At 47.4% G+C, this 27,310-nt stretch overlaps 1 protein-coding gene across 1 annotated transcript in view; it reads right to left on the bottom strand.

The window, feature by feature from the left end:
* Window positions 1–1,269: 1,269 nt before the first annotated feature.
* Window positions 1,270–27,310, bottom strand: part of LOC143989840 (uncharacterized) — a 50,566-nt gene continuing 24,525 nt past the window's right edge. The window contains exons 2-6 of the mRNA XM_077490119.1: window positions 2,569–2,696; window positions 2,357–2,480; window positions 2,143–2,240; window positions 1,832–2,053; window positions 1,270–1,752 (exon numbers count right to left, since the gene is read on the bottom strand). Of these exons, the coding sequence (XP_077346245.1) occupies window positions 1,456–1,752; window positions 1,832–2,053; window positions 2,143–2,240; window positions 2,357–2,441 (702 nt within the window). The 5' untranslated portion in view covers window positions 2,442–2,480; window positions 2,569–2,696 and the 3' untranslated portion in view covers window positions 1,270–1,455. The remainder of the gene's footprint in view (window positions 1,753–1,831; window positions 2,054–2,142; window positions 2,241–2,356; window positions 2,481–2,568; window positions 2,697–27,310) is intronic.

Genomic DNA, 27,310 nt, shown 5'->3' on the forward strand with positions numbered 1-27,310 from the left:
TTCCTCTGCCTGTGTTTACATTACAGGAGAGGAAGTGATGCAATGCTTCACTTCCATTCGTCAAAAGCGATCGCGAGAGGGTGGCCATGAATGAATGGCCGCCTCCTCATCCCGGATCGCTCCTGCACGGATACCGACCGCCGCTGGCACCGGGGGGGGGCCCGATCGGGCCCCCCACCCGCGGGAAGGCAGGGACGTACAGGTACGCCCATATGCCTGCCCGTGCCATTCTGTCGATGTATATCGTCGTGCGGCGGTCGGCAAGTGGTTAAGGGGAACCCCATACCCAAAAAAATAAAAAATGGTGTGGGGTCCCCCTCAAAATACATACCAGACCCTTATCCGAGCACGCAACCTGGCAGGCCACAGGAAAAGAGGCGTGGACAAGAGAGCGCCCCCCCTTGAACCGTACCAGGCCACATGCCCTCAACATTGGGAGGATGCACCTTGTCTCCAAGAAGACTTTAATAAAGGAGTTGTCAAAAACTGTCTCTTGTCATTTTTAATACTTTAGTCACTTTTTTGGTGAAATGGTAGGGGTAAAGTACCCCCTTACCATTTCACACGGGCGGGCGGGATCTGGGGGTCCCCTTGTTAAAGGGGGCTTCCAGATTCCGATAACCCCCCACCCACAGACCCCCACAACCACCGGCCAGGGTTGTGGGGACGAGGCCCTTGTCCTCATCAACATGGGGACAAGGTGCTTTCGGGGGAACCCAGAGCATCCTCCCAATGTTGAGGGCATGTGGTCTGGATTGGTTGAGGACGGGGGTGCTCTCTCGTCCCCCCCTCTTTTCCTGCGGCTTGCCAGGTTGCGTACTCGGATAAGGGTCTGGTATGGATTTTGAAGGGGATCCCACACCTTTTTTTTGGCGTGGGGTTCCCCTTAATATCCACACCAGACCTGAAGGGCCTGGTATGGAATTTGCGGGGACTCCCACGCATTTCTTTTCTCTTAATGCTAACATGACCTGTGTGCAAATAACCTTAAAAAAAACCTATAGAAGTGAACCAGCGCAAAAAGAAAAAAAGTCAAGCTGAGAGGTGAGCCTGTTCAACTTTTGCAAATGAACCTACGTGGCTTGACATTTACTAAGATTTTGCCGGCGCAGTGAACCAGAGCACTTGAACGGGTGCAAATGCCACTTGCGCATGCGCAGTGCATAAATTGGCCTAGCACAGTTCCAAGTCTATTTGCAGGCGCAGCAAGCTTGCTCAGAGGAAGTTACTTTTCCGTTCTATTTTGGGCATATTTGTTACTTGGACAGTCATATCTATACTTCCTCACATCACCCCCATCATATTGGCACTTATAGCTTCTTTTAATTCTGAGTTGAAGAGGCCGTGCGCCAGGTCTATAGCGGTGCACAGATCGCGGCAACATGATAGTAAATGGGGAATTGCACTGTGTTACAGGCGCAATTGCTTTGTGAATACGAAAACGGACGTTGTGCGTCAGCGTGCGCCGCAACTCATGGCGCAAACCATTTGTAAATCAGCCCCATTGTCTCTATAAGTGTGTTTGATAACCTCCATCCCACCAACCTTGTAACAGTGGGGGATGGTGTGATCTTCCTGTGTGGAATCCCGGGAATACAGAGGACGGGGACATCTCTCTGGTGGGTTCCTGGTATTTGGTGGCTCCATCATATCCTTGTGTCCCTCTGAAAACTCCTCCATCACTCCATACTCCTCATCCTCCTCTTTATACTCTTCTTTAACATCAATATTATCATCCCCGAGGTTTCCACTCTGAATATATAATAAAACATTCATTGTAACAATCATGCTGTGTATAAATCAGAACTACCAATAATTGTCACTCATCTACCTGATGATGGTGGGGGATGGTGTGATCTTCCTGTGTGGAATCCCGGGAATACAGAGGACGGGGACATCTCTCTGGTGGGTTTCTATAGCTGGATGACTCCACCATGGTGTCCTGGTACAGATCTTTGTGTTCTTTTAGAGACTCCTCCATCACCCCATCCTCATCATCCTCCTCTTTTATCTCTTCTTTAACCTCAACTTTAGAATCTCTCAGGTTTACACTCTGAATATATAATAAAAATGACATCAATGGTAACAATGCAGATAATGTACAGATCCTAATGATACTATCAGTGATTGTTCCTCATCTACCTGATGATGGTGGGGGATGGTGTGACCTTCCTGTGTGGAATCCCGGGAATACAGAGGACGGGGACATCTCCCTGGTGGGTTCCCATTACTGGATCCATCTGTAGGAAACACACACACTGACTGAATACATTGTTTCTATGTGTTTATCAGATGATGGGGGATCTAGGTGGAGCCTCCGTACTGCTCTCTCCTTTACAATAAAGTCTCCTCTTACCCGGTGATGTGAGGGGCGGCTGATTGTCCATCATGACGTCCTTGTAGAGATCCTTGTGTCCTTCTAAATACTCCCACTCCTCCATGGAGAAATAGACAGTGACATCCTGACACCTTATAGGAACCTGACACACACAATGATACAGTCACCATCCAGACACATCCCTTGTCTGTTACTGGATAATGTCCCAGAATTCCCAGAATCCTCCTCACCTCTCCTCCATCATCTCTCTGGTGACTTCTAGAATCTTCTTTGTATTTCTCTATTCTATCAGGGAGGGAGGTGGAGGCAATGTGATGGTCATATGATCTCCAGACTTCACAGGAGGAAAACTCTAGATCTGAACACAAATAGTAAAATCAAATGATATTCCCAGAATCCTCCTCACCTCACCATTCAGGTCTCCATTTTATTAAAGCCCCACTTCAGTCTGAGATATAATTTACCCCACAGGACCCCCACACTATGCAGGACAAATCCTTGTTGCAGGCATTCTGACATCATTATATACAATGCAGGACCAACAGTCCCACTTTGCTAGTGAGGATGCCAAGAGTCCGCCCACATCCTAATGCCCCGCACACACAATCAGATATTCTGCCAGCAAAAGCCTAGAGGCGATTCAGTTCGCATTGTGCGCTATACAAGTATTTCATTCATTCAAAAGTTGGATGTGAGCTTTTGGTCAGAAATTTCGACCGTGTGTACGCTCCATCAGACTTTTGCTGGCAGAATTCCGGCCAGCAAAAAGATTGAGAGCAGGGTCACTATTTTTTCAGTATGAAAAAGTTCCTATCTGAAAATGCATTAGTCTGTATGCAATTCGGATGCGAAAATATCACGCATGCTCGGAAACAATTTGGTGCATGCTCAGAAGCATTGAACTTTCTCGGCTCGTCGTAGTGTTGTACGTCACCGCGTTCCTAATGGTCGAAAGTTCAGAGAACTTTTGTGTGACCGTGTGTATGCAAGGCAAGCTTAGCCACTTGAGACCCGCAATACGTCTATTGACGTCATGGGCTTCCGGTGGTTATATCTAAATGATGCCTGAGTCCACAGACATCATTCAGATATTGCCGTTTTCAGCCGGCGATTCCCTACACCATAAGAATGATCATAGCGGCTGTTCCGCCGCTTGATCGTTCTTACGGGCGGCGGGAGGGGACGCCCCCCCCTCCCGCCGCCCTCCGGTGCTTCTACCGACTCACTGTTTCCATCGGTGAGTCGGTCACAGGATCCGCCGGCCCCAGCATCTGATCATAGAGATTTCCGGTGGACTAGATTGTCCCCGGAGTCTCTATGATCGTTCGGAGGCCGGGCGCGATGTTATGACGTCACGCCCGACCTCGGTATTCAAATTAACGGCGCCAATCTGGCTAGGAAGCCAGGATCGTTTTTTTTTTTTTTTTTTTATTCTTTCCAGCCTAGAGGTGAGATATGGGGTCTTGTTGACCCCCCCCCCCATATTTCACTGTAAATAGGTCTGATCGTGCCATATTCCTATTACAAGGGATGTTTACATTCCTTGTAATAGGAATAAAAGTCAGCAATTTTTTTTTTTTTTTTTTTAAGTGTAAAACTAAAAAAATAAAAATAAAATTAATAAAAAAAAAAAAAAAAATTTTAAGCGCCCCTGTCCCCGTGAGCTCGCACACAGAAGCGAACGCATATGTAAGTCCCGCCCACATATGAAAACGGTGTTCAAACCACACATGTGAGGTATCGCCGCGAACGTTAGAGCGAGAGCAATAATTCTAGCCCTAGACCTCCTCTGTAACTCAAAACATGTAACCAGTAAAAATTTTTAAAGCGTCGCCTATGGCGATTTTTAAATACCAAAGTTTGGTGCCATTCCATGAGCGCGTGCAATTTTGAAGCGTGACATGTTGGGTATCTATTTACTCGGCGTATCCTCCTCTTTCATACTATGCAAAAAAATTGGGCTAACTTTACTGTTTTGGTTTTTTTTTTGAGCATGAAACTGTTTTTTTTCTGAAAAAAACGCGTTCGAAAAATTGCTGCGCAAATACCGTGCGAGATAAAAAGTTGCAATGACCGCCATTGTATTCTCTAGGGTCTTTGCTAAAAAAACATATATAATGTTTGGGGGTTCTATGTAATTTTCTAGCAAAAAAATTAGGAATTTTACATGTAGGAGAGAAATGTCAGAATTGGCCTGGGTCTCAAGTGGTTAGAGAGGAAGTAAACCCTGATGGGTGTTACTTCCTCTTTGTCTCCCTGCAAAGGTAAAGCATAATGGGCTACTATGCATCGCATCACATCACATCACATAGCATCGCATCGCATAGTTTCCCATCATGTATCACTTACCTGACACAGGAGCCGGCAATGTCACCGCTGTCCCCTTCTTCCGGGTATCACTGCTCTGGCAACTCACAGCGTCGGAGTAGCGATGGCGTCACTCCCGCGCATGCACACGGGAGCCGCCACTAACGGCATATCGTCATTAGCCATGGCATGCCCAGTGCGTCTGCGCACCGCTGTCTACTCCGCATGCATCGTAGACAGCGGTGACTGTCTTTTTGTAAATATCCCCTAAACCGTGTAGGTTTAGGAGATATTTCTTGGACCTACAGGGAAGCCTTAATCTAGGCTCACCTGTAGGTCAAAGTGGTCTCTAAAGGTTTACATGCACTTTAAGCGGAATTCCATCAGAAAAACCATCCAAGTTTTTTTCTGAAGGAAATTTCTGATTGTATGTATGGGGAATAAGAGCATCAGAGAAAAAACATAATTGGATAGAGGGACATTGGGAGGAGGAGCTGTGAGGTCAGTGTGATGTCATAGACATATAGACTCTGGATGGAGGGACATTGGGAGGAGGAGTTGTGAGGTCAGTGTGATGTCATGGTACATATAGACTCTAGATGGAGGGACATTGGGAGGAGGAGCTGTGAGGTCCGTGTGATGTCATAGGACATATAGACTCTGGATGGAGGGACATTTGGATGGGGAGATTTGTGGGGTCCTCTATATGAGGCTCCCATGAAAACCAAATCATTGTTACTGGGTGTGCCTTCCTCTCCTAAACTGAAGAGTGAACTTTGACCTTTATCATAGAGAAATCTGTTAGGAATCTGTGAAAGTAAACTCTCATGTGAGTGGGTGACGTGCGGGGTGCAGAATATGGGGTGAAGGGTGTAGGTCAACGCAGGACATGGGGTTCAGAATTCAGAACAGTAATCCAATCCCCCCTCCCCCTGTGTCCTCCTGCATGTCCTGTACATCTCCCCAGCAGTGTGTGAGAGCAGAGTGGATGGAGAGGACATCTTGTGTACATAAAGCAGCATGTCCCTCCCTGGCTGGTCTCTTAGCTGGCTGCTTTGCAGGCTTGTCCTGGTTCCTTCTGTGAGGACTCTGTAGTCCTGTTTCTCAGCACCTTGTGGGGATCTTTGTGGCAGTGCCGAGGTGGCGCCATGTTGGAGATTTGATCCAGCTTCTTCCTCTCTGTTCTGCAGGAGGGCACTGCAGACACACAGGCAGCTGTGGGTGGAAGCAGGAGCCGATGGTGACAGTAATGCAGCCACGGAAAGGAGAAAGATCGGCAGCGGGAGCTCAGTGAGATGAGTCCGCTCATGCCGCTGTCCTGTCCAGTCCACCCCCGACTTCACAGGTTGGGTGTCATCATCTCCTCCTCCCCCCCTCACCCTCCCGCCTGGCCCCTCTCCGAGCCACATTCCTGTCTGAATAATGTGTCCGAGCTTGAGGCAGAAACATTATTCAGACCAACAGTGAGAATGGGCTGACAAGAGCCCAGGGGCCAGGACGCCATTTCTAGTCACCATGGTGACCTGGGATTTGTTCAGACCTGACTTATGGTGACCATAGAGACATGGAAATTCAGCGGGTTCAGCAGGGATCGGTCACATTTCCATCCATGTGTGGTCACTGCCGGATAAAAGTCACTCCATCAGCGGCTGCAGCTAATAGCTTCATCACTGATCTGTGTATTCTGAGAGCGGAGGAGCGCCCCCCATTGTCAGAATACAATAGTGCAGCGGGGAGGATTCCCCCACCCCCCTCTAATGTGTGGATGGGGGAATCACTTCCGTTTTTTCCTCTCATCCCGCTGGATGAACGATAAAACTGAACCATGTATGGCCAGATTTGGAGGGAAGATATGAGACATTTCCTGATCTGTGTAGCTGAGGACCAGGAAATGTCTCACTGTCTGTGATTAGCGCTGTGCAGTGTCGGCTTCCTGGCGGGATCGGGAATGTGGGATTTCCAACACACCCGAGCCCATCACTATTCATCATCAACTGATCACCCTGAAGGGGTTATTCTAGGTTTCCACACTATATATGTGTATCATCATCTGCTGGAGATAAAAGACATCACAGTGACTATGGAGGAAGAGGACGGACATGACGGGGGGTTACTGGGTGTAAATAGAAAATAAGATCTTATTACCTCCTCTGCTACGTCTTCCAGCGATGTCTTCTCTCTACTTCCTCCCGACTCACCTCTCACCCGGAACTTCCTGTCTGTACCTGACATCACTTCCTGTCTGTATCTCACATCACTTCCTGTCTTCTGAGCTCCACCGTTGGCAGGAAGCATGTGGCCTCCACTCCACTTTTTTTCTTTTTTTTTTACCTGAACTTCATTGTGAATCTCTGCAGCTGGAGCTCCACTGTCACAGGAAACATGTGGCCTCCATAACTCCACTTTTTTTATTTTTAGATGAACTTTAATGTAACAACCAATAAATAGAGGATACTACAGGAAGTGGAGGTCACATGATTTCTGCGTAGAGTGGAGCTCCAGTAACTGCAGTCTGCGGATGTACTGATCCATTCTGTTGTTCTTACTCATTGAGCCGGGGATTTGCAGAAATACAAGAAGATATTTTTGGCAGGTTTTGTACTTTCTGTTAAAGTGCTGTCCTTAACCCCTTCAATACCGGGCACTTTCACCCCCTTCCCGCTCTCACACTTTGAATGACAATTGCGCGGTCATGCAACACGGTAACCATATGAATTTTTAATAATTTTCTTCACACATATAGAGCTTTCCTGATAGGCTCCATAGCTGCATATGTGTGGGTTAGCCCCGCCTCCATAACTACCCAATAGGACCCCTCTCCCATAAATCTTTGCTCCCGGCTGCTATCCGTGTTCCTTTTTTGTCCTCCTCCGTAGGACCAAGTGGTTCTCCTACCTGAAGATGACTTCACAGCGATCGATCGGCTGAATGGCGAGGTTTGTTCCTCTGATAGGCCCTGACTGTTAAGCAGGGTATGGAGTGTAAATGCAGAGTAGCGCTGAAGAAATGGTTTGACTTACCTAAAGTGCGCACGGCCTGTTTGCCTGTTGCTGTAGGTGGCCATTATCTGCTGGGAGGTCTGGTGTGTATGTTTCTGGGATCGTTCGGCCAGCTGATCGTTGGTGAAGTGGTGAGTCTGTATATTTCCATGGCAGCAGTGTTTTTGTGTTGTGCCTGTATCTGTATTTCTCCTGTGTTGTTTGCGCCGTTCCCATGCTGTTTGCTGGCGCTTCCGCGTTCCAGCAAACTACTCTCTCCAATTTACGGGCATCGCGGGCGTTCTGCGCACGTACGAACCTGATGTGAGTGCGAGGCTTGGTTTCCTGCATACGTTCGAGCGCCTTGAGTCTGACGTCGATGATGACATCATAGGTGCCACTTTTAAATCCGTTTGAGAGCTGTCAGAGCCCCGGAAATGATTGCAGAGGACACAGCAACTTCCCTGACAGCACAGCGGTTTAAGGTAGGGGCAATCCCTTATGATAGGGATATTCATATTTTCTTTATTTAAGGCTGAAATTGTATTTTTTGTTTGTCTGCTGCAGTGTCAAGTACTGGTGTTATGGATGCTTCACTGCCCCCTAGTGGCCAGCCCACTCATGTTAGGTAGGTCGCTGTGTTTTGTGTTTTTAAAATATTGGAGAGAGTTGAGCATAGGTAGCAAGTTTGACTATATCTCCCTTTCTTTCTGTCTTTCTGTTTCAGAGCCCTTCCAGGTCTGATCCACAACATAGCTCTTATAGACGCAGGGGATCCTCAAAATCACACCACCATAAATCCTCCTCAAGGTCCATCATAGGTCCGCTAGGTCTGAACAGCGTGACAGAGATTATTCTTGCCCCCTGTGGCTCATTCCAGTAAGAGGCCAGAAAAATCATGTTGGGGGTACAGGATGCCTGTTCCAACAGACAAGTCCCTATGTGATCATTGCTTCTCTAAAGCTGCAGATGAAAGAGATGGCGCAGACCAGCATTTAGAGTCAATGGTGAGGCGAGTTGTGAAGGAGTCCCTGCAGGAAAGGGAAGCTCAACAGCCATGTGAGTCCCCATCAGACCCATTAGGCCCTCCAGTGGGAGAAGGGTTGTTGCAAGAAACATGGGAATCCTCCCAAACAAGTCGCCACTCTGCTCCTGTCTCAGACAGCAAATCGGATCTGGAAGATCCAGGATTGGGTTTTGACTATGGTTTGGTTCCCTCCTTGGTCAAGGCAGTGAGAGAGGCTCTGATGTGGGAAGGCCCTATCACTTCCCCCCCAAAACAAAGCAGCTCAATAAGGAGCGACAATATTTTCCTTTTCTGTCTGAGTTGGGTGACATCATCTCGGATGAATGGAGCAAAATGGATAAAAAGAGTTCCATGCAATCAAAAATTCTGAAGCTGTGTCCTTTTAAGGAAGAGGATGTAAAGCACCTGGAGTCAGCTCCGTTGGTGGATGCAGCGCAAGGTGGATGCATTTGGTGAGATATGTAACTCTTCCCTTAGAAGATACTATGTCTTTTAAAGATCCCTTGGAAACACGGATCGACTTAGACTTGAAGAGGATTTACCTGACATCCGGAGTGGCGTGCAAGCCAGTACTTGCGATGGCAGCAGTCTCTAAGGCCATAGAATCCTGGGCTGACAATATTGAGGAATTCTTGAGAGGTATTTCTGTTGAAACAGCTAAAGATTCTCCTATCCAAGAAATTAGAATGGCTTCTGCCTTTCTGGGGGAGGCATCTATTGATATCATTTGCTTGATGTCCTGGGATATGTTAGTGGCTGTGTCAGCACGCCGTGCATTATGGCTCCGTCCATGGCTGGCGGATCCAGCATCTAAACAAGCTTGGTGCCGTATCCCCTTTGAGGGGACATCCTTATTTGGCAATAAACTCGATTCTGCTATATCCCGGGCCACAGGTGGGAAATCTGGGTTTCTCCCTCAAGACAGACGTCTTCAGAACCAAAAAAGTCCATTCCCAAGAAGGCAGAACTCTGATCTGCAATTGAGGGAAGCGAGAAGCTTCAGGCCTGGTCGGGAGTTCTCAAGATCATGGAAGTCTAGACAACCTTCCTTCAAAAAAGCCTGGCAACCAGGATTCCGCAAAGTCCTTTTGAAATTGGGCCCGCTCATGTCAGGTGGGGGCTCGTCTTCTCCCCTTCAGGCATGTTTGGGCGGCCTCAATTCTGAATTATTGGACCATCAAGACTGTATCGTCCGGTCACAAATGGATCTTCATCAACACCCCGAAGTTAAGATTTGTTCCCACAACTCTTCTTGGCTCAGAGGAGAAAAAACAGGTCCTATTGACCTACATGAGCTGTTTATTGGAGCAAGGCGCAGCTGTACCCGTTCCAGAAGATGAACGTGGTGAAGGCATGTATTCCCCTCTGTTTATGATACAGAAGAAAAACGGCACGTGGAGGCCGGTATTAGATTTGACCCATCTCAATTCCTTTATTCGCAAGGAAAAATTCAAAATGGAGTCCCTGCTTACCATTCAGCAGTCAGTGCACCTGAGAGACTGGTTAATAGCAATCAATCTGAAAGATGCATACTTCCACGTGCCCGTGGCAAAGGACTTTCAGCAGTTTCTCCTCTTTGCGGTAGGCGACCAACACCTGCAGTTTACATGTCTCCCCTTCGGGTTAACCACGTCACCCCAGCTCTTCTCCAAGGTTCTATTAGCAGTAGTGGCTCTTCTCAGAGTCAAAGGTGTTTGTCTCTATCACTATCTGGATGACTTGTTTCTGCTATCCCAGAACAGAGATCAGCTATTGGAGCACAAAAAGGTAGTCATCTCCACCCTGCAAGAGTTTGGGTGGCTCCTGAATCTGGAGAACAGCCTTCTAGATCCAACACAATCCCTTGTGTTTTTAGGGGCTCAGTTCAACACGGTGGAAGGCACTATCTCCCTCCCAGAAGAGAAGATCGGAGTGATCCTAGACAGGATTCACGCAGCCCTTGGGTCAGCTCACCTTTCTGCTCTCCAATGCCTGAAAGTAATTGGCACAATGACAGCTACCATTCCCATGGTTAAGTGGGCCCAATGGCACACTCGACCCCTACAGAAGGGGTTTCTGCAACAGTGGAATTCAACCAGCCAGACCCAGCGCATATTCCTCACCCCAACCATGAGGACATCTCTCCTCTGGTGGCTTCAAAGGAAGAATCTGTGCAATCACCATTCAATCATTCCCATTTCACGGTGACTTCAGATGCCAGCATCCAAGGTTGGGGCGCTCATTGCCTTTCGGATGTGGCTCAGGGCAGGTGGACATTCCCGTCTCAAAGGGTTGTCTCCAACATTCTGGAGTTAAGGGCAGCCTTTCAGGCACTCCTATCATTTTGCCATCTAGTGGAGAATTCGTCAGTTATGCTAAGGTTGGACAATACAACCGCGGTGGCTTATATAAGGAAGCAAGGTGGAACTCGCAGCTGGTCCCTATTACAGGAAGTGGAGCCAATAATGAAATGGTCTCAGAAGAACTTGGCCAACATCTCTGCGGTTTACATTCCGGGGATCCAGAATGTTCAAGCGGACTTTATGTCACGTGTCGAAATGGACAACAACGAGTGATCCCTCCACAGAGAAGTATTCGATTGGCTTCTGACCCTGGGAGTGTTTCCAGAGGTCGATCTGTTCGCTTCCCCGTGCAATTACAAGATGCCCAAGTATTATTCAAGGTTCAGGGACTTGCAGGCATAAGGGACAGATGCTCTCATAGATCGTTGGAAATTTCGGAAAGCCTACGCCTTCCCTCCAGTCCCGGTGACTCTGCAATTCCTTCAGAGACTCAGAAAAGAGAAGGTAGAGATTATTGCGGTAATTCCATTCTGGCCCAACAGGCCTTGGTTCCCTCTGTTGCTGCTCCTCAGCTATCAAGATCCAGTTCCCCTGCCTCTCAGGCCGGATCTATTATCCCAAGGCACGATGTTACACCCGTGCCCATCCTGTCTACACCTCAGGGCGTGGTTCATGAGAGGGGAAGGGTAAAAGCCCTTGGTTGTCCAGAAGAAGCTATTCCAACTCTTCTTAGTGCCAGGCGGAAGAGCACGAATAGAGTATACGAACGTATATGGTCTAGATTTATTGTCCACATGTCTTCATCAGGCTTAGACCACAAAGGAGACCCAGGTTCCCCAAATGGGACCTCCCTTTAGTACTGGACTTTCTGTCAAATCTTGGGAAAAATCTTGTTGAACTTTTGTCTGTAAGAGATCACACTCTCAAGGCAATTTTCCTAGTAGCTATAACTTTAGCGAAAAGAGTTTAGGAAATTAGGAATCTAGGTTCGGAGGAACCTTTTCTGAACTTCTTTGCGGATAGAGTAGTATTGATTCCCATGTTAGGGTCAAACCCGAAAGTGACCTCAGTCTTCCATGAAAATCAGGAGATTGTGCTCCCTACATTCAAGACCTCAGAAAATCAAGGTGTCCATCCTCTGGATGTAGGCCACACTCTAAAACAATATCTGGAGGTGACGGCTCCATTCAGACAAATGGAATTTCTTTTTGTCCTTCTTCATGGCAAGAACAAAGGAATGCGAGCTTCAGTCAGATCAATCTCTTATTGGATTGTGCATACTATTCAGAGGACATACAGAGCAAAGGGCTTGGCTCTAATCCTGAGGCAGTGATGGCTCATTCGATCTGAAGTATCTCGACCTCGTGGGCAGCATCTCGGCATGTCGCGCCTGAAACTATTTGCAGAGCGGCTTCTTGGTCTTCCATTACTACATTTGTTTCTCACTACTGTGTTGAACCAGATGCTCTGTCTTCTATTAATTTTGGTTTACAAGTATTGTCGGTTGACAATGTTAAATAAATTTTGGTTTTCTTTGCTCAACATTTTGCCCACCTGGGTGTGTTTGGTGAGTTATTTCCCACACGTATGCTGTCATAGAGCCTGTCAGGAAAACTGAAAATTTATGTCAAATACTTACCGTAATTTTCCTTTCCTGATAGGCTCCATGGCAGCAGGAGTTCCCTCCCAAATGTCTGGAGTAGGCTAGTTACAGAACACGGATAGCAGCCAGGAGCAAAGATTTATGGGAGAGGGGTCCTATTGGGTAGTTATGGAGGCGGGGCTAACCCACACGTATGCTGCCATGGAGCCTATCAGGAAAGGAAATTACGGTAAGTATTTGATATACATTTTTCATTTTCTTTTGGTGGTATTTAATCACTGCTGGGTTATTTATGTTTAACTTTTTAAAATAATTTCTTAGTTTCTGTCAGTACATTTTGTAAATAGGTATTTTTTCTCCTTCACTGATGTATGCTGATGAGGTTGCACTGATAGGAAGCACTGACTGGCATCACTAATGGGCACTGATTGGCGTCACTGATGGGTACTGATTAGGGTTGCCACATCATCCCTTTAATCCAGGACATACATCAATTACACAGATTCTGTGGCTGATTAAGGTGGTAATTAAACTCACTTGGTGCATTATCTGCATTAAATTAGCCTCAGAACCCGTGTATTTCATATATCCTGGATTAAAGGGATGATGTGGCAACCCTAGTACTGATTGGCGCCACTGATGGGTACTGATTGGTGATACTGATGGGCGTCACTGAAGGGGCTTTACTGTAATCAGGGCACTGATGATCAGTGCCCCTGATTACCTGTCCGGGTGTCCCCTGCGAGGAGATGCCACTGATCGGCTGTCCTCGCCACACACTCTGTCAGTGTGAGGCGATGAGAGCCGATTACCGGCACTTCAGCATTTACATTTGACCGGCTGTGATTGGACACAGCCAATCACATGGTTAAAGAGATCAGGGTCTCACAATGTCCTAGGAACACGGCGTGGCCCTGGTCACCGCGCTGCACACCCCGCTGCACACCCCGCAGGTGTGCAAGAGCAGCCATTCTGATGTGACTTCATATGACATCTACCCAGAATGAAATCCGCACCACTCCTGTCATTCGACGTTGGGTGGGCAGCAAGTGGTTAAAGCGGAGTTCCACCCAAAAATGGAACTTCCGCTTTTCCAGTTCCTCCCCCCCTCTGGTGTCACATTTGGCACCTTTCAGGGGGGAGCACATACCTAATACAGGTATTTTGCTCTCACTTCCGGGCATAGATACTTGAGTCACCCGCGGGTATCTACGCGACTTTCGGCGCCTTCTCCCTCCCCCCGCTGTCTTCTGAGAGACACACTGTTCCCAGAACACAACGGGGACCAGTGGGATAGCGCTGTGCAAGTCGCACATGCACAGTAGGGAACCAGAAAGTGAAGCCGCAAGGCTTCACTTCCTGACTCCCTTACCGAAGATGGTTGCGGCAGCACCCGAGAGCCAAGGGACAGATTGCCTTCAGATGCCGACATTGCGGGCACCCTGGACAGGTAAGTGTCCTTATTTTAAAAGTCAGCAGCTGCAGTATTTGTAGCTGCTGACTTAAAAAAAAAAATTGGCGGAACTCTGCTTTAAGTTAACTTTGTAAACTGGATTTGTTTTGTAAAAGCGATTATTTAACATTTACCAATTTACATTTTTGGTGATGATGGAAGTTCATGTTTATGTTGGAAGAAGAATAATAGGATTTTTAAAACAGCTTACATGTAAAATCCTTTTCTTCGATGTACATCAGGAGACACAGAGCCATAGTAATAACTATGTGGGTAATATCGGCATATCAGGTGCTGGACACTGGCACGCCCCTTAAGGTGTGAACTTCCCCTATATAACCCCTCCCATTACTGGGTTTTGTAGCCAAGCAATCAAAGTGTATAAGAAGAAGAAGGGAGGGACCTCTGTGTCCCCTGATGTACATCAAAGAAATGGATTTTACAGGTAAGCTGTTTTAAGAATCCTATTTTCTTTTCTTACATCAGGGGACACAGAGCCATAGTAATAACTATGTGGGATGTCCCATAGCAATGGCAACTGAAGGAGGGAGACAGAATGAAGGAAACAGGAGGCCAGAGGACTCATACTGCTGCCTGCAGTGTATGCTGTACCCAAAGGAAATATCCTCATGATCTTTAATATCAAGTTGCGGTCTTACAGACCTGAGCGGTCGCCTTTAAATAGATTCTGATCGCTCTTACTATATCAAGAGAATGTAGTGCTTTCTCTTCCCCAGATTAAGGCTTCTGGGGAGAAAGAAGGAAGAATAATATCTTGGTTTAAATGAAAACCTGTTACCACTTTTGGTAAGAGTTCAGGATGAAATATGGCTCTTAAAAGACGAAGCCGTTAGTTCTGATACTCTTCTAGCAGAAGAAATGGCAAGCAAAAAAGATTATCTTTCTGGTAAAAGAACCAAGACAATTTCTTGTAAGGTTCAAACGGCTGATTCAGCAAAGCCGAAAAGATTAATTTTAAATCCTAAGGATTTAGGGGTGCCTTGATAGGGGGAATAAACCCTGTTACCCCCTGAATAAGCTACACACCAAGAGTGGAAAGCAAGAGGCCATAGGAAAAGACATTGACACAGCCTGGATCTGGCTCTTGATAAAAGTTAAGGCCAGCTTCATTTCAGATCCCATATGCAGGAATCTGGAATCCTGCCTATTGACATACTTCCTGGGGTGCCAACCCCTGGATCCATACCAAGAAACCTATGCCTTCCAGAATCTATAGTAAGTGATTCCGGAAGCCGGCTTCCTGGCCTTAGTCAAAGTAGACACCACTGAAGGAGATCGCCCACAATCTTTTAAAGAGTGGGATTCAACAGTCAAACCTGTTAAACTCCTTGTCCGTAAAGTAGGATGAAATACCAGACCTTTGCAAGAAGGTCTGGCTATAATGGCAGAGTCCAAAGGACTTCTGCTGCCCTCTTTATGATCCTGATAAATTAAGATCTTCTAGGACCCGGCTGGGGCCACCAGAATCACCTCCTTCTGTTCCTGCTTAATCCTGCAGAGAAGGTGCAGAAGCAGCATAGCTGGAGGAAATGCATAGATCAGTGATAACTGATCCCCTGGGAAAACTAATGCGTCCATTCCGCCTGCTAGTGGACCCCTTGTTTGACAAAGTTGTCGACATTATTAATGAATCTGGACGTGAATAGGTCCATGTCCGGAGTACCCCCTCTGACATATTGCTAGGAAGATATCGGTGTGAAGAGATCATTCTCCCAGAAATAATTGTTGGCGTCTCAAGTAGTACGCCTGAAATATTAAAATTGCCGATAGGCAAGGAGTGTTGTGTTCTGCCAAAGCTAGAACATTATTCACCTCTTTTTGGGCTGCACGACTTCTTGTGCCTCCCCTGGTGATCAATATAAGCCACCGCCGTGGCTCTGTTAGACTGAATCCTGTCAGGACAGTCCCATAATCTGACTGCCAAGATTCTATGGCCAGATGGACTGCCTGAAACTTCCAACAAAGTTGATAGGCAAGGTCCTCTAGCCTGGACCATCTCCCCTGGACAGAATCTTCTTCCAGGGCTGCTCCCCAGCCTAGAAGGCTAGCATCTGTTGTTAACACCTTGCAGGATAAAGATTTTTCCTCATGCTGGATAACAACCACCAATTTGGGCTCTGACCTATGTTGGGAGCCAAGCGTTTTGGAAACAAACAAGGCCTGAATCCTCTTTATTCCAGACCGACAGGATGGTGTCTTTAAGCAGTCTTTGAATAAAACTGTGCGTAAGGGACGGCCCTGAAGGAGGCCACCATTTCCCCCAAAAATCTCCTGCAGCTGAATGAAGGAATTTTCCTTTATCCTGATAAGTTGAATTAGTCCTACAATGGAACTGATTCACGTCTGGGGTAAGAATACCTTCTTCTGTATGGTATCTATAACCAGCCCCAAGTAACCTCCTTGATGGTTTTAAGGAGAATCTTCCTAGGCTGAGAAACCAACCTAGAGATTTCAACTATCTACAGATGAGATCAGACTCTGGTTTTAGACCTGAGACTGAATGATCTATTCAAAGTAGATCTTCTAATAAAAGAAGGGAACAGGGGTGGTAGGTTGCGCTATGGAGCTTATATGTAAGTATAAATAAAATAAAGTGAAAATAGGTAGGAGCTGCCTCTATTAGTATCCACCTGGTGGGGTGGAGAATGTTAGATTGGGGGTTGCTATGAATAGATCTGGCGCTATACCTATATATAGAAGTGTGTCTCCAGGGACTTAATAGATTAAAGGTGTTATTATAGCCTGATATATAAGTGACAATGTGCAATATGCTATTCCAATAAAAAATATGTAAGTGAAAATTGAAAAATGTGTAAATAAATTATTTGTCACATTGGTAGATATTTGCCAGCGTGCTGGCTGTGAAATGAAATTATGTGCAAAGCCATAAATAAGTGATCATTTCTTATCTAAAACATATAAATACCCAAAACATATAAAGTGCTGCTGCTAAGTTTGCTTAATATATGGTGACGAGTATGAAATATAAACGCAGGTGCACAAATGTGACGGTGGAATATGCATGCAATAATAAAATACACAATAAATATATGATAGATATCAGTACATCAAATGGAACATGCCAAAAAATGGGAGTGAAAAAAGTGAAAAATTAAAAAAGGTAAAAATGGAAATGTTAAATATTAGTCCAAGAGAATAAAAATGTATAAAAAAAGTATAAAACGCATAAAAAGAATATATATGAGAAAAAAAGAGCAAGAAGTCTCTGGTGCAGTGCGATAAATGTGGTTTCTTCCGTGAATAAAAGGAGGGGATGTGGTAGATTCAAATCTATTCTTCATGCATTGTGGACACTTCTAGGTTGTACTCTCACCAGAAAAATAACCCCATCCGGGGAGGACCAGCCCCCACAGCACGAGCCACTGCGTCGCTCCCTGGCCCGCCTCCAGTGGACTGCTGGGGATCCCTCGTTATTTCCCGGTGGAGTGTGCCACAGTATGATATATGTTAAAAGAGAGGACCATCCATAGTGTGACACCGTATAAAACAATTTATTAATCAAATACTTAAAACTACTCACAATTTTCGATATAGGTAATGGCATAAAAGGTTTGCTGTATGAGAAGTCAGGAAGCTGCTGCGAGCGTTCCGTTCGGCTTCCACGCCGTTTGTGTTGAAAGTGTGTGTTCGATAAGGCGTGGCTTATCGAACACACACTTTCAACACAAACGGCGTGGAAGCCGAACGGAACGCTCGCAGCAGCTTCCTGACTTCTCATACAGCAAACCTTTTATGCCATTACCTATATCGAAAATTGTGAGTAGTTTTAAGTATTTGATTAATAAATTGTTTTATACGGTGTCACACTATGGATGGTCCTCTCTTTTAACATATATCATACTGTGGCACACTCCACCGGGAAATAACGAGGGATCCCCAGCAGTCCACTGGAGGCGGGCCAGGGAGCGACGCAGTGGCTCGTGCTGTGGGGGCTGGTCCTCCCCGGATGGGGTTATTTTTCTGGTGAGAGTACAACCTAGAAGTGTCCACAATGCATGAAGAATAGATTTGAATCTACCACATCCCCTCCTTTTATTCACGGAAGAAACCACATTTATCGCACTGCACCAGAGACTTCTTGCTCTTTTTTTCTCATATATATTCTTTTTATGCGTTTTATACTTTTTTTATACATTTTTATTCTCTTGGACTAATATTTAACATTTCCATTTTTACCTTTTTTAATTTTTCACTTTTTTCACTCCCATTTTTTGGCATGTTCCATTTGATGTACTGATATCTATCATATATTTATTGTGTATTTTATTATTGCATGCATATTCCACCGTCACATTTGTGCACCTGCGTTTATATTTCATACTCGTCACCATATATTAAGCAAACTTAGCAGCAGCACTTTATATGTTTTGGGTATTTATATGTTTTAGATAAGAAATGATCACTTATTTATGGCTTTGCACATAATTTCATTTCACAGCCAGCACGCTGGCAAATATCTACCAATGTGACAAATAATTTATTTACACATTTTTCAATTTTCACTTACATATTTTTTATTGGAATAGATCTTCTAATAGGCTAGGACCGCTATGCCTTGAGCCTTTAACCTGGCTAAAGGAGGTGCCAGAATCTTTCAGAACACTCGTAGTGCTGTGGCTAAGCCGAATGGCAGTGCCACGATTGACAAAATAATTTTATATTTCAAACCGCAGAAATTTCTGGTAAGCAGGAAACTGTGGCACATGGAGATATGCAACTCCCCTCCTTGCAGGATGGACACAGCCGATCGAATTATGAAAGGATCGGATGTTCAAGTGCCGATTGAGATCTTCAAGATCTAGAATGGGTCTTACCTCTCTGTTTGGCTCTGGAACCCTAAAAGGTTTTAGCCAAAAAAACCTGTTCCAATAAAGGAATCTCTGATATCACCGACTGGGATAACAGCTGATCCAGAAGCCAGAAAGAGAGACTTCTCTTCTTTTTTTTTTCCCCTGGAACCTTAGGAGGATTCTTTGAGGAGACGGACACTTTTGCATAAAGACTGCTGCATCAGCAGCCCCAAGGACCCCACAGGCTGCACCCAAACAGGACCCGAACCCCAAACCCTCAGATCGAAAAGCTGACTGGGCCATCCGGGCTCTTGAAACTCTAGATGTAACCTAGAGAATAAAAATTGCAGAAATCAATCTGCTTTAACATTGTTCCTGACAGACTTTGAGAATCGCAGGACCTTTCCCCTCACCCAAACGAGTGAGGGTGATCCTTCATGAGAAGGCCTTAGAATTCTGCTTTATGGGCTTTCTGCCCCCAAAATCCTGGTGCTGCCCCTGGGAACTTTCTCCTGAACCTGACGATTGAGACAGTCGATAGTGATGGACGAACTTCCGACGGGACGTTTCGCGAAAGCGAAATGCGAACGGACCCAAACGTTCGCGAAACCGAACGTTCGCCGCGGGCCCCATTGACTTCAATGGGAGGCGAACTTTGCAAACCTTCATGTCGAATTTGCGGCCACGTGGTAATTATTAGGGGGTAAAACGTAGTCCCACCATCTGGACAATGACATAATACATGTATGAGGTGAATTTGGGATCGATAACTACAAGCATTTTTATTTTATTTGGGAAATTGTTCTAACAATTCAGGACTATGGAGCTAATGAAGGCAATGGAGGAGAGGGAAGGTCAGGGACCAGGGTAGGCAAAGAAGAGGGTGCAGGAGATGATCACCAGCAGCGTGACATACCGGAATGACACATGCACCGTGATAGAGGCATCTGACAGCAGCACCGTAATACAGAGCACTGACAGCAGCACCGTGACATACAGCGCTGACAGCAGCACCGTGACATACAGCGCTGACAGCAGCACCGTGACATACAGCGCTGACAGCAGCACCGTGACATACAGCGCTGACAGCAGCACCGTGACATACAGCGCTGACAGCAGCACCGTGACATACAGCGCTGACAGCAGCACCGTGACATACAGCGCTGACAGCAGCACCGTGACATACAGCGCTGACAGCAGCACCGTGACATACAGCGCTGACAGCAGCACCGTGACATACAGCGCTGACAGCAGCACCGTGACATACAGCGCTGACAGCAGCACCGTGACATACAGCGCTGACAGCAGCACCGTGACATACAGCACTGACAGCAGCACCGTAAGCAGCCCCAGGAGGAAGTCAGCACAGCACAGGGATGGTGTGATCCCCTCATAATAAGAACCCCCAGGAGGAAGTCAGCACAGCACAGGGATAGTGTGATCCCTTCATAATAAGAACCCCCAGGAGGAAGTCAGCACAGCACAGGGATATCATAAGCAGCCCCAGTAGAAATATGACACCGCTCAACCTCTTCAAAGAGGAGGGTAGGGGCATATAGTACGGTGTGCTTTTTTGGGTCAAGGAAGTGAGCCAAATGAATTAAGAAGGTCTGTGTGCTTGATTAAAAAAATAGTTTATAGACATATACATGGTCTACTGGTCACATGTGTTGAATTCCTCCGAGATCCATGCCTCATTCATTTTTAGAAATGTGAGGTAGTTAACACTGTGGTGAGCTAGGCGAGTACGCTTATCGGTCACAATCCCCCCTGCTGCGCTGAACGTCCTTTCGGACAGGACACTGGATGAGGGGCAAGCCAACAGTTCGATTGCAAATTGGGCAAGCTCTGGCCAGAGGTCAAGCCTGCCCACCCAGTAGTCTAGGGGTTCATCACTCCTCAGAGCGTCCACATCGGCCGTTAACCCAATGTAGTCGGACACCTGACGGTCTAGGCGTTCCCTGATGCTGGATCCGGATGACACCTGTCGATGGGTCGGCTGAAAGAATGACCTCATATCCGAAGTCACCAACACATCTTCAAACCGGCCTCTTCTTGCAGGCGCTGTTGGATTGGTACCCGCAAATCCTTCTCTGGGAGTGGGAATTGCTCCTCTGCCAGCGCACGCAAAAGCAGAATGCAGCATTTCTCGAAGCAAGGCCTGGAAGTGCTGCATTCTGACAGCCCTCTGCGACGGCGGTAACATTTCCGCCATTTTGTGTTTGTACCGGGGGTCTAAGTACGTTGCCACCCAGTACTGGTCCTTGACCCTCATGCTTTTTATACGGGGGTCCCTATTAAAACACTGGAGCATGAAGGCCCCCATTTGCACTAAAGTGGAAGCGGTGTGGTGGCCTGGCTCCTGCTCATCATCCAGGATAATGTCGTCCTCTTCATTCTCCTCTCCCCATCCTCGCACAACAGGGATCCCAGAAAGGTTTAAAGCATGCTCTTCTTGCTCCTGCTCATCCGCCCCGGCACCATCCTCCTCTGACTCCTCATCAGACTCCTGTTGTTGACTTGTCTCAGATAGAGTAGCCCCCCCTGGGAATTCATCCAGCATTGCGACTTCCTCATCTTCCCGCTCCTGCTCCTCCACAGCCTGATCAATGACACGACGCAATGCACGCTCCAGAAAGAAGGCATAAGGTACCATGTCACTGATGGCGCCATGGCTGCGACTGACCAGTTTGGTGATCTCCTCAAATGGCCGCAGAAGTCTGCATGTGTCGCGCATGAGCAGCCACTGGCGCGGTGAAAAAAAACCCAGCTCCCCAGAACCGTTTCTTTCGCAGAGTTCATACAGGTAGACGTTAACTGCACGTTTCTGCTGGAGCAGCCTATCAAGCATATAGAAGGTTGAGTTCCATCGCGTCGGGCAATCGCAAATAAGACGTCTGACCGGCAGATGGTGTCGCCGCTGAATGTCAGCAAGGCGAGCCATGGCCGTGTAAGATCTTCTGAAATGGGCCGAGATTTTCCTTGCCTGCCGCAAGATGTCCTGGACCCCAGGGTATTTGACAAGGAATCGCTGCACGACCAAGTTTAAGACGTGTGCCATGCACGGCACGTGCGTGATTTTGCCCTGTTTCAATGCGCTAAGCAGATTGGCACCGTTGTCACACACCACTTTACCAACTGTCAAATTGAGCGGTGTTAGCCACTCATCTGCCTGTGAACGCAAAGCTGAAAGGAGTGCCGGGCCAGTGTGGCTCTTTGCTTCCAGGCACAACAGACGCAGCACGGCATGGCAACGTCTCACCTGGCATGTGGAATAGGTTTTGGGGAGCTTGGGCGGTGCAGTGGAAGAGACGCTAGCAGCGGAAAAGGAGGAGGCAGCTGAGGAGGAGAGGGAGGAGGATGGAGTAGGAGGAGGAGAAGAAGAGTCAGGCCTGCATGCAATCCGTGGCGGTAAAACCAAATCTACACGGGTGCCACGGGTTACATGCTTGACGGCCGTCAGAAGGTTCACCCAGTGGGCAGTAAAACTGATATACCTTCCCTGCCCGTGTTTGCTAGACCACGTGTCTGTGGTCAGATGTATCTTGGCACCGACACTGTGTGCCAGAGATACATTCACTTGCCGCTGAACATGGCCATATAGCTCTGGGATGCCCTTCTCTGAGAAATACTTCCTTCCTGGGACCTTCCATTGTGGTGTTCCAATGGCCACAAATTTGCGAAAGGCCTCCGAGTCCACCAGTTTATATGGCAGTAGTTGGCGGGCTATGAGTTCTGACAAGCCAGCCGCCAACCGTTGGGCAAGAGGGTTATCCGGCATCATCATTTTTTTACGCTCAAACATTAGGCCCACGGAAGCCTGCCTTTTTGCAGAAAAATGTGAGCTTGGCGTGATGGAAGGTGGAGTGGAGGACAATTGTGAGGAGAGAGGAGAAGGAGAAGTAGAAGACGAGGCTGGACGGTGAGAGCCTGCAGTGTGGCTTTGTGTGTTCCGTTGCTCCCACTGGGCTCGGTGATGGCTGCTCATGTGCCTTCTTAAGGCGGTCGTCCCTAGGTGAGTATTGGGCTTACCGCGACTAACGCGTTGACTGCAAAGATTGCAGATGGCAACGCTATTGTCAGCAGCGGACACGTTAAAAAAAGCCCACACTGCGGAGCCATGTGCCGGTGTCCTGGGAGCGCCAGATGTGACCGTACATGGTCGATGACTCGCTCCTGATACATTTGCAGTCTGCTTTGTCCCTGCTGTGCAATGTAAGTCATTGCTGCTTCTCCTCCCTATCTGCTGGTCCATATCTCCCTCTGAACTCCCCTCCTCTTCCTCTCTTGTGGGCACCCACGTGACATCACTAGACACGTCATCATCAACGTCACCTTCCCCACCGCTATAAGTAGAGATCTCGGAGTAGGCAGCAACACCGGGGACCAACCTCCTCCTTGGGCTGATCTGGGTACTGGCGTCAGACTGCTGAGTAGCGCTTGTTGCTACCTCCTCTTCCTGATCCAATACCAAGAGTGGCTGCGCATCAGAAATGTCCTCTTGATATGGATCGGAAAATAATTCCAGTGACTCAAGCGGAAGGTATGTGGTGGTGGTGGTGGTGGTCGTGTTGTTGGTGGTAGTGTCTTTGGGGGTGCACATAGCAGAGAGTGAAGAAGAGGGTGCAGATCGAGAGGATGAGGAGGGTGCAGAAGAGTAAGGCTGAGCGAGCCACTCAACCAAGTCTGGTGCATCCTTTAAAGTAATTGAACGCACCTTCTGCAACTTCCCACTTTGGCTCAAGCCTGTTGCTCCTGCCCTACCCCTACCACCCCTGCGGAAGGGCCTGCCTCTTCCTCTGCCTGTCATTTTTTAAATGACCCTGTGACAAAACTCTTAGTCCCTATACCGCTGAAGGACTGCTGCAGTATAGGTGAGCGGTCAGCAGTGGTGCACGTCAACCCTATCTATTGTGGACCTATAGCGGTCCTTACAGAACAGCAGACTGTACCGCACTCAAGCCTATGTACCGTAGCACCCTATACCAAGTTACCAGTCCTTATAAGAACTTTTGTGGACCAAGCAGGTTGTGTATTAGTGTTTAGCAGACTGTACGTCAGTCCCTATACCGCTGAAGGACTGCTGCAGTATAGGGCAGCGGTCAGCAGTGGTGCACGTCAACCCTATCTATTGTGGACCGATAGCGGTCCTTACAGAACAGCAGACTGTACCGCACTCAAGCCTATGTACCGTAGCACCCTATACCAAGTTACCAGTCCTTATAAGAACTTTTGTGGACCAAGCAGGTTGTGTATTAGTGTTTAGCAGACTGTACGTCAGTCCCTATACCGCTGAAGGACTGCTGCAGTATAGGGCAGCGGTCAGCAGTGGTGCACGTCAACCCTATCTATTGTGGACCGATAGCGGTCCTTACAGAACAGCAGACTGTACCGCACTCAAGCCTATGTACCGTAGCACCCTATACCAAGTTACCAGTCCTTATAAGAACTTTTGTGGACCAAGCAGGTTGTGTATTAGTGTTTAGCAGACTGTACGTCAGTCCCTATACCGCTGAAGGACTGCTGCAGTATAGGGCAGCGGTCAGCAGTGGTGCACGTCAACCCTATCTATTGTGGACCGATAGCGGTCCTTACAGAACAGCAGACTGTACCGCACTCAAGCCTATGTACCGTAGCACCCTATACCAAGTTACCAGTCCTTATAAGAACTTTTGTGGACCAAGCAGGTTGTGTATTAGTGTTTAGCAGACTGTACGTCAGTCCCTATACCGCTGAAGGACTGCTGCAGTATAGGGCAGCGGTCAGCAGTGGTGCACGTCAACCCTATCTATTGTGGACCGATAGCGGTCCTTACAGAACAGCAGACTGTACCGCACTCAAGCCTATGTACCGTAGCACCCTATACCAAGTTACCAGTCCTTATAAGAACTTTTGTGGAACAAGCAGGTTGTGTGTTAGTGATTAGCAGACTGTACGTCAGTCCCTATACCGCTGAAGGACTGCTGCAGTATAGGTGAGCGGTCAGCAGTGGTGCACGTCAACCCTATCTATTGTGGACCTATAGCGGTCCTTACAGAACAGCAGACTGTACCGCACTCAAGCCTATGTACCGTAGCACCCTATACCAAGTTACCAGTCCTTATAAGAACTTTTGTGGACCAAGCAGGTTGTGTATTAGTGTTTAGCAGACTGTACGTCAGTCCCTATACCGCTGAAGGACTGCTGCAGTATAGGGCAGCGGTCAGCAGTGGTGCACGTCAACCCTATCTATTGTGGACCGATAGCGGTCCTTACAGAACAGCAGACTGTACCGCACTCAAGCCTATGTACCGTAGCACCCTATACCAAGTTACCAGTCCTTATAAGAACTTTTGTGGACCAAGCAGGTTGTGTATTAGTGTTTAGCAGACTGTACGTCAGTCCCTATACCGCTGAAGGACTGCTGCAGTATAGGGCAGCGGTCAGCAGTGGTGCACGTCAACCCTATCTATTGTGGACCGATAGCGGTCCTTACAGAACAGCAGACTGTACCGCACTCAAGCCTATGTACCGTAGCACCCTATACCAAGTTACCAGTCCTTATAAGAACTTTTGTGGAACAAGCAGGTTGTGTGTTAGTGATTAGCAGACTGTACATCAGTCCCTATACCGCTGAAGGACTGCTGCAGTATAGGTGAGCGGTCAGCAGTGGTGCACGTCAACCCTATCTATTGTGGACCGATAGCGGTCCTTACAGAACAGCAGACTGTACCGCACTCAAGCCTATGTACCGTAGCACCCTATACCAAGTTACCAGTCCTTATAAGAACTTTTGTGGAACAAGCAGGTTGTGTGTTAGTGATTAGCAGACTGTACGTCAGTCCCTATACCGCTGAAGGACTGCTGCAGTATAGGTGAGCGGTCAGCAGTGGTGCACGTCAACCCTATCTATTGTGGACCGATAGCGGTCCTTACAGAACAGCAGACTGTACCGCACTCAAGCCTATGTACCGTAGCACCCTATACCAAGTTACCAGTCCTTATAAGAACTTTTGTGGAACAAGCAGGTTGTGTGTTAGTGATTAGCAGACTGTACGTCAGTCCCTATACCGCTGAAGGACTGCTGCAGTATAGGTGAGCGGTCAGCAGTGGTGCACGTCAACCCTATCTATTGTGGACCGATAGCGGTCCTTACAGAACAGCAGACTGTACCGCACTCAAGCCTATGTACCGTAGCACCCTATACCAAGTTACCAGTCCTTATAAGAACTTTTGTGGACCAAGCAGGTTGTGTGTTAGTGTTTAGCAGACTGTACGTCAGTCCCTATACCGCTGAAGGACTGCTGCAGTATAGGGCAGCGGTCAGCAGTGGTGCACGTCAACCCTATCTATTGTGGACCGATAGCGGTCCTTACAGAACAGCAGACTGTACCGCACTCAAGCCTATGTACCGTAGCACCCTATACCAAGTTACCAGTCCTTATAAGAACTTTTGTGGAACAAGCAGGTTGTGTGTTAGTGATTAGCAGACTGTACGTCAGTCCCTATACCGCTGAAGGACTGCTGCAGTATAGGTGAGCGGTCAGCAGTGGTGCACGTCAACCCTATCTATTGTGGACCTATAGCGGTCCTTACAGAACAGCAGACTGTACCGCACTCAAGCCTATGTACCGTAGCACCCTATACCAAGTTACCAGTCCTTATAAGAACTTTTGTGGACCAAGCAGGTTGTGTATTAGTGTTTAGCAGACTGTACGTCAGTCCCTATACCGCTGAAGGACTGCTGCAGTATAGGGCAGCGGTCAGCAGTGGTGCACGTCAACCCTATCTATTGTGGACCGATAGCGGTCCTTACAGAACAGCAGACTGTACCGCACTCAAGCCTATGTACCGTAGCACCCTATACCAAGTTACCAGTCCTTATAAGAACTTTTGTGGAACAAGCAGGTTGTGTGTTAGTGATTAGCAGACTGTACGTCAGTCCCTATACCGCTGAAGGACTGCTGCAGTATAGGGCAGCGGTCAGCAGTGGTGCACGTCAACCCTATCTATTGTGGACCGATAGCGGTCCTTACAGAACAGCAGACTGTACCGCACTCAAGCCTATGTACCGTAGCACCCTATACCAAGTTACCAGTCCTTATAAGAACTTTTGTGGAACAAGTGAGTTGTGAATGTTTAGCAGACTGCAGCAGAAGGGCAGCAGTCAAGTATAATATCCTTTCTATATTTGGAAGAAAGAATATTATACATGTACAAGCCTATTACTGTACCACTGATACCAGTCCTGAAAAGAACCTTTGTGGAACTAATAATAACAGCAAGTCTTTAAAATTACCCTCACTGCCTGACAACACTGCTTCCTTCCTGTCCCTATACAAATTGGCAAAAAAAGAGAACGATTAGTGGTTACTGGAACAGCTCTTTTGTGGACCTTGATAGTAACAGCTAATGATGATGATGATGATGATGATGATGATGAAAGACTAATCTGGCTGTCCCTGTAGCATACACCGTCCTTTCCCTTTCTCTAAACTAACAAAAGACACT

This window comes from Lithobates pipiens, unplaced genomic scaffold (genome assembly GCF_037356315.1).
Source record: "Lithobates pipiens isolate NorthernLeopardFrog02 unplaced genomic scaffold, aLitPip1_a1.2 Scaffold_18, whole genome shotgun sequence".
Lineage (NCBI taxonomy): Eukaryota > Metazoa > Chordata > Amphibia > Anura > Ranidae > Lithobates > Lithobates pipiens.